An 8241-nucleotide genomic window follows, 5' to 3' on the forward strand; every position below is an offset into this window, starting at 1 on the left:
TACAGGGGTTATTTTTGTCCTACTCCAAAAGTAGTACACTTCTGAAGAAATTAAACTGAATAGATAGTTTTTAAGCAATACTTTAATACAGAACTTTCTCCCAGTTTCAGTTGTCTGTTACAACAAACACCAGCTATCAGTGAGAAGCCCAGCTGGTTCTGTTTGCAGTGGATCAGTCTTCTTCAAGGGAGACATTTGTTGTGCTTGGGTAGGAGTCTGGGAACCCAGTGATGCAACGTGTGTGTGTGTGTGTTCACTTCACAACTTCACAGAAAGATCCAAGAAAAAACACTTTTTATTTCACTGTTTGACAATTAATTCACTTACAAAAAAAATGTAAAACCCTACTTTTTCGACCGAAGAAAGAATAATATTTAAGAGGAAACACACTAACAGAAACAGCACCTATCCTGCCAGTATTTGATCTGATACAGACTGAATGACTTACACTCTCTCATTCTCTATCCCTCTCACACACAGGTAAAAACAAAACAAAAAAACATCAGTTTAGCTCAACCTCATGATCTCAAATGCCATTGTATTTGGTCTGTTGTCTCTAATGGGGCTAGGCAGCCGGCCTGTGCCCTCATCTATCTCCACTTTCAGCTCCTGAGACGTTTCCTGCTCTGAATCTCCCAGGCCCAACTGCCAGTCCTTGGGACACTCTCCATTGTAGGTCTTGACGTAGTCCTCCACTTGCCAGCCCCGGAACTCCTGAGGCTGGGAGCAGGTCAGGCCGAAGTACGCCACCCCAGGGTGGTGTTTGAGCCAGTAGATCAGGTAGTGGATGTTGTAGTCACACATCCAGGGGTTGTCCCCCAGAAACAGCTTCCTCAGGAAGTACAGATCCTCCAGAACTCCGTAGGGGAAGTATCTGAGGCTGTTGTTGGAGAGGTCCAGCTCTCGCAGGTACAGCAAGCCAGAGAACGCAGCTGGTGAGAGGAAAAGTGGAGGAGGAAGTGGTGAAACAGAGATGGAGGTTATTCTCAAAGTCTGTTTTCAGATTTAGTTGTGACTGTCCTGTGAGGGTTTATACCAACACAGAGACAAACATTGTCTACCAGCTGCCAAATGCCTTTCTGTTTCTACTTCCAGATGAGGGGCAGCGCTACACTAAACCACTAACCGTTAGGATGCGATGCCTGAGCTACTGTTTGGCTGAACATGGGAGAAGACTGAGAGGTAGTATTTTACTGTACCATGCTAAGTATCACCTTTCAAGGGATAATGGCTCTGTGTGTATAGTTTTGACGATGTATAGCAGACCTTTTCAGTGTAGCTGTTGGAGACAGGGGGATGAGGTGAGGGGCCGAAATATGCTGTTCATGACCAGAACCCTAACCCTTTACTCCATACATCACAAAATGGAGATTGTGCAGCATTTCTTCCTGTCGGTGTGATAAATACCGGTCAAGGGGGACAAAGGAAAAAGAGAAGAAAACTTTGATGCTCATAATATATAAACCAGACTGTATCCAGATTGGACACATTCCATACATAAACCCTGTGCGCTTATTAGATTTTCACACTGTTAAATCTTACTTGTAATAACATTCAGGCACTGTAAACATAAACCGCTCATTAGGGGAAGTTATGGGGTTCTCTTGTTCGCTGTAGAGAGGTGGAGAGGCTTGTTCTACTGGGTTAGGTTGAACATGAGAAGCGAAGGGCGGGCTGGGGGCAGAGACACATTCCTCTCTCTCTCTCTCTCTCTCTCTCTCTCTCTCTCTCTCTCTCTCTCTCTCTCTCTCTCTCTCTCTCTCTCTCTCTCTCTCTCTCTCTCTCTCTCTCCATCTCTCTCTCTCTCTCTCTCTCTCTCTCTCTCTCCATCTCTCTCTCTCTCTCTCTCTCTCTCTCTCTCTAATGATGTCTGCTTCGAAGGCCTGAGGGGAAACACTTCACCGAAGCCTTATCATTTATTACAGCAGAACATGTGTAAACAATCCATGTCCTAGCATTTCCCTAACTTGTTTCTCCATTACAAATTATTATATTTAATCGGAAACACCGCATTTTTCTTCATTGACCAGATGCTTGACTGTACTGTACAGTACACAGTCATTAGCCAGGATGACAGAAGGGGTACAGTTTAGCATCTAGATGATTGAGAATATTATTTTAAACGCTCACAAAAATAAACATCCATCTTTTCCCCCAGCTATGTCAATAACTACAAATCGCCCAGGGTCTATGTGTTCAAGCGCTGGTAATTACTGCTGTGATGTGTTCTACACCAGACGATCTGATGTCTAATCAATTCAAGCCAAACCAACCAACCAACCAAGAGTGTAATAACCAGACAGTCTCTTTCCAGCCATCCCACCACATCACTATTTTCCTTCTCATTTTCCCCCCCTCCACTCCTCCCCCCTGTGTGGAAGGACAGATGAAAGTGGGTCTCCGGGCTAGTGGACAATGTGAAGCAGACTGGAGCTACTTTACTCACAACACGACACAGAGACAAGCCTGCTACGTATTACACATATGGAAAAGAGGAGGTGGAGGAGAAGGAGCCGTAAAGAAGAAAGAGGAGGAGGAGAAGGAGGAAGAGGTGTAAAGAAGAAAGAGGAGAAAGAGGAGGAGAAAGAGGAGGAGGTGTAAACAGAAAAGAGGAGGAAGCAGAGTTTGTTCCACTAGACCAACCAACGATCCGCCAGTAAGCCAAGAAAGCGTTCTAGAAGATCTCTGGGTCATGTGGACTGTCTGAGTTACAGACAGAGGATACGGTCCCAGGCGTTTGTGGTAACCACGGTAACCCCCTCTCTATGTTTCGCAGACAGACTTGTGAGTCTTACCTGTGTCTATGCGGTCCAGGTTGTTGCTACTGAGGTTGAGGAGTTTGAGGTCTTTGGAGGCCAGGAACTCTTTAGGCTTCAAGTGGTTGATGGTGTTACTGGAGAAGTCCATCATCACAATGTCAGAGGGAAGGTCTGCTGGGATGGTCTTGAGGTCTGGTGAGGGAGAAAGGGAAGGAATCAGGGAAGGAAATGAGGGTTAGGGTGGAAGGATTTTTAGAGTGTACATTTTTTAACGCACCACAGGAAGCCACTGTAACACGCTGAGTTCTGGAGTTTTGTGCTATTCCTTAGCATTCCAGTAATGGTGTTAACAGTTTCCAGACAAGAGTCGCTGACTATATATGTGTGAACCAAGACTCTCTCTGATGCCACTCTTGTTACTCTATTCGTCTTGTCCTCCTCCTCGCTCCCTTTGCTCTCCAAAAATCGTTACCATAGATGGAGTTGGATACTGTAACAGTGGTCCAACTCACACCAAGTAGGTGGTCTCAGATAATGCATACAGGTTGTATTAACACTTCAAACATGGATGATGATTAGGAACTAGCAGTGGCGGGCCGTCAGGGCCTGCAAGGCCTTCTCTGCTGGCCTAAACATACTCAAAAAATATGTAAATTAAATTATTACAAAATGTTGTGGTTATATATTTTTTCTTCATAATTCCCCCGACCATCTTAATGTCGTTCCATAAATACACTGACAGAAATAACAACAAATATTCTCCGTAGTCTGTTCTGTTTGTGTCGTGTTATATCCGCTTGGTTGAGCTGCTGACAGTGTTGTTTATCGTGGTAGTTTTATCCAATCATAATTCAGCTAGCTTGTGTTGTCAGGTTCTATGAAATCTGCCTGAGGCCTTCAGAATTAAGAGAGCAGGCTCCCGTGCGCTGTAAGTGAACGGAGACGGTCAATTGCGATAGCCAATCAGATCTCGAGTCTTTGACACCAAGGCCAGCTAGAAGGCCTTACGCTGAACTTTATGTACGCGTCCTGTGATTGGATAAGCACTCGTGAAAGCCTGAAAGAGGACAATCCGTTTGCGAGAGAGATCGATCCGTTCAACTGCTGTCGCTCATTGCTGTTTATTGCTGTGAGTTTTCAACAAATTTAAACCCACGATGGCTGAAGTAGAAGAACTAGATTTGGTTGCCGATATACTTGCCACGGCATTTTCAAGACGGACCTTTCAGGAAAAGCTGGACCTTGTGAGAAGAGGTCGGCCAACCCCTATGCTAAGTAGCCTGTCCCAGCAGGGAAAGGGGTTTGTCCGGCAAAATCGATTCACGATTTTTTATTGAATCGTGAATAAAAATAACATTGCCAAAAAAAATCCCCCCACCCCTATTAAGAACATAGCTGTATCCGTCCCTCCACATCCTAACATGGCAGGATGTTGTTACACAGCCTGAGAGAGCAGGCCCAATCAGCTACGGCACAAAACCTCAGCCGTTTGTTTTTAAAAGCTGCGCCAGTCTGTTGTTGTATGTAGCGGCTGGCTGCGCTCTTGAACGCCCTGTCGTCGACAACGTTTATTTACAACTTGTCTGAATGAAACTCTATCGTATCTGCAGCAGATGTTCTCAGTGAGATGTCAGAGGCCAGTCTGCAGCATCAATCATCCCTAGGAGTCAGGTGGCTGAGCGGTGAGGGAATCAGGCTAGTAATCCCGAAGGTTGCCAGTTCGATTCCCGGTCATGCCAACTGACGTTGTGTCCTTGGGCAAGGCACTTCACCCTACTTGCCTCGGGGGAATGTCCCTGTACTTACTGTAAGTCGCTATGGATAAGAGCGTCTGCTAAATGATTAAATGTAAATGTAAAATCCCTCCGCTGTCAGGAAATGTCATTACAGCCCCTCTCTGCACTGGTGTGGGTGGGAGGGAAGAAAGGATGGAAGGAAGGAGACAAGGAAGGAGGGAGGAAGGGAAGAAGGGTGCAAGGATGGAGATGACTGATGAACAACAGAAAAATGTGCTTTACACCTCCTTCTCTCGCGCCACCTCTTCCTCCACTGGCTCCACTGAGACCAAACACATTTCAGCAATGAAACGCTAAACTTAAGCCAAACAAAATGATCCTTAGCTCATTTCATTGGTATGCTCACCGAACCACCTCTGCTACACATGTGAGTGTGGGAGTGCGCTGGGGAGTTTCCATAGACTCCTAAACCCAGCACCTGCTCTATCCCTCAGACCAGACCGGGCTAGAGACCGGCAGAAACTCCTTCATTCCTGCCACAACTTGGACTGCGCCTTTGCAGTTTGTGTTTTTAACATTAATACAACACATTCATCTTTCACATTAGGACAGTCCATTCATCTGCTCCTACATTAGTCCTTGTCTCGCTCTGGAGAGCGGAGGGGGAGAGATGCGGACACTGACGTGTACACATGTGCAGTCTGACTTCCTCTCTGGGGCTCTGTGAGTGGATGTATACATGGCAGTTTAACACATCGCTCCCCTTGTCGTTGAGGAGGGAACTGTACGATGTCGTCAGTTACATGGCGTGTCTAAAGAAACACAGAGGCATGGAGGAGCCAACTGTACAAGAAGAACACATCCTGCAGCTGGGGTCCTGATGCCAGACTAGAATCTCTCTCTCTCTTCTTTCTCTTACTCTTTCTCTCTCCCTCTCTCCCTCTCTCTCCTCTCTCTCTCTCTCTCATCTCTCTCTCTCTCTCTCTCTCTCTCTCTCTCTGTGTCTCTGTGTATCTGTGTGTCTCTCTCCTCTCTCTCTCTCTCTCTCTGTCTCTCTGTGTGTCTCTCTCTCTCTCCCTCCCTCCCTCCCTCCCTCCCCCTCCCTCCCTCCTCCCTCCTCCCTCCCTCCCCTCCCCTCCCTCCCTCTCTCTCCTCTCTCTCTTCTCATCTCTCTCTCTCTCTCTCTCTCTCTCTCTCTCTCTCTCTCTCTCTCTCTCTCTCTCTCTCTCATCTCTCTCTCTCTCTCCTCTCTCTCTCTCTCTCTCTCTCTCTTCTCTCTCTCTCTCTCTCTCTCTCTCTCTCTCTCTCTCTCTCTCTCTCTCTCTCTCTCTCTCTCCTAAGCTCCCAGTTATGACATTATGGATATTCTGATATTCTGCTGACTAAAGCCCCTCCTCCATCCAGGAAATCCACCGGAACATGACATCATGCCCGAAGGGGAGCCAGGGGCCCAGGCCCTCTGCTGCTCCACTCCAAGCTACAGTAACCAAGCTACAGTACCAAGCTACTGTAACCAAGCTACTGTAACCAAGCCATCCAGACCAGCCTGTTGTACGGGTCTCACAACAAACACAGCCCCTCAGAACCCAAGGTTGTCCAGTGTGAGCTGTTCACATGGATGGGAAAGGGAGATAAGCTCCAGCAATCGCTGTGGGGACCCTGTGTGTTCCTGCCCTGCCCACACAGACCCATAGCTGATTGGATAATGGGGCCCATTTCCATTGTTACCTAACGAGCCTCAGTCCGGGCTAACGACCTCAGGAGTGTAATTAGTGATGGATTACTCCCAGAGCCCCCTGGGACAAGAGAAGGAAGCTCAGATTGGTGGTTTGCCTCAGTGGAACAGCCTCAAACCACACAGATATAATGAAAGGGAGGGAGGGAGGGAGGGAGGGAGGGAGGGAGGGAGGGAGGGAGGGAGGGAGGGAGGGAGGGAGGGAGGGAGGGAGGGAGGAAGTAGGGAAGGGGATCTGTGTGAACAAGGAGATCTACTGGGGTTCAGATAAAGAATCGATTTAAACATTTTCCGGAGAGAAAATTAAACGAAAGCCGAAAGGTTATATGTCACCAGAAAACACTGTTGGGCCTTTCATTGACTTCAAACTGTACAGTTCTGCATATAGAAAGAACATAGAGGGCCTGCTGTTCTCAGAGCCCTGCACTGTGAAGGGTGACACTCAAACAGCTGAAAGGACAGTTCATGCAATCTATCATCCAGATGAAAAAGATGAATCAGTTCCCTGCAGACAATGCAGCCCAGTCCGAACACAGGGTTTTGTGAATCGTCCATTGCCATGGAAACGTTCCAGAGCCCTGTGATGAGGCGAGACAAGCAACCACACTAAAGCGGACCGCTCAGCACGACATGAGAGCAGAATTTGTAGGCTCCAGCCTGGATCTTTCTGAAACACTATATTGAAACTGAATCTTTATGGAGGCCTCCTCTGGGTTCCAGCTCAGATGTCTGATAGCAGCTCTGTGTGGCGTTTACACACACAGTTCCACAGGCCTGCAGCACCAGATGTGAGGGCTGGAACAGAGACAGAGGAGACTCCACAGCTCTGCGGGTCCTCCCTCTCTCCCTCTCCCTCTCCCTCTCCTCTCCCTCTCCCTCTCCCTCTCCCCTCTCCCTCTCCCTCTCCCTCTCCCTCTCCCTCTCCTCTCCCTCTCCCTCTCCCTCTCCCTCTCCCTCCCCCTCCCCCTCCCCCTCCCCCTCCCCCTCCCTCTCCCTCTCCCTCTCTCTCTCTCTCTCTCTCTCTCTCTCTCTCTCTCTCTCTACCTCCCTCCCTCTCCCTCTCCCTCTCCCTCTCCCTCTTTCCTCTTGTCCTTCATCCTTCTCTCCCTCCCTTCCTCTCTACTCCTACTTCGTCTCCTCTGTCTCTCTCTTTAGCATTCACTCTGTCTGTCTCACATTACACATTTCCAACCTCTAAGCCAGGACTTAGCCCGTTCCCAACCAGGACATAGCCTGGTCCCAATTTATTACAGCTTCTCACCACAGGCTGAGTCAGCACAATGGTAAAACAGCCAATGCAGAAACCAGTCATTACAAACCATCGTCCCTGTTTTAAGTTTACAAGCGAAAGCACCGCGCTTCAAACAAAAAAAAAATTCAGAGAAGATCAAGTGCTGCCCGTTGATGAAAAAAAAAAACGAAACCCACCACCAGACTATGGAGCACACCCTCCATATTCTCAACCTCACCTTTGCTCCTGCAGTCGAGCAGGGGCTTGGGGTACATGTAGGTGTGGCAGAGGGTGGTGAGCTCATGGTCCTTCTTGCTGGGGGGCAGGGGCTTGGGGAGGCTGTCCTGCCCCTCCAGGGCTTCTGGGACTGGTAGTGATCCGGACACAGCAGCTCCGCCTTCACCTGACGCAGCTTCTTCCCCTGCAGACTCGCCGGCACGGAACACCTGGCGAAGTTCCCCCAGGTTACGGTTGCTGGGCACTTGCAGGGTTCTGACCAGGCTGTCCAGGTGGCAGTGGCATTCCCAGGGGTTGTCGTAGAGACGGAGGTGACGCAGGCGGGGCATGGGCAGGAGCATCTCCTCTGAGGTGGAGCGGAGGTGGTTGTGTTGGAGCAGGAGGGTGGTGAGCTGCTCCAGGCCAGAGAAAGCCTGCTCCTCTATCATGTTGATCTCGTTCTGCTGGAGATCCAGACTCAACAGCTGGCGGAACTGGGAGAAAGTGTTGGCCCTGAGCACCTGGGACACAATTCAAAACCAGACAACTTTATTCACAGGACTG

General features: G+C 48.7%; 1 protein-coding gene across 1 annotated transcript in view; it reads right to left on the bottom strand.

Moving 5' to 3' along the window:
* Positions 1–277: 277 nt before the first annotated feature.
* lrrc17 (leucine rich repeat containing 17) overlaps positions 278–8241 on the bottom strand; it is an 11474-nt gene continuing 3510 nt past the window's right edge. Inside the window, 5 exon segments of the mRNA XM_062483635.1 lie at positions 278–932; positions 2796–2951; positions 7700–7823; positions 7826–7921; positions 7923–8198. Of these exon segments, the coding sequence (XP_062339619.1) occupies positions 508–932; positions 2796–2951; positions 7700–7823; positions 7826–7921; positions 7923–8198 (1077 nt within the window). The 3' untranslated portion in view covers positions 278–507.

The sequence above is a fragment of the Osmerus eperlanus genome, chromosome 17 (genome assembly GCF_963692335.1).
Source record: "Osmerus eperlanus chromosome 17, fOsmEpe2.1, whole genome shotgun sequence".
Lineage (NCBI taxonomy): Eukaryota > Metazoa > Chordata > Actinopteri > Osmeriformes > Osmeridae > Osmerus > Osmerus eperlanus.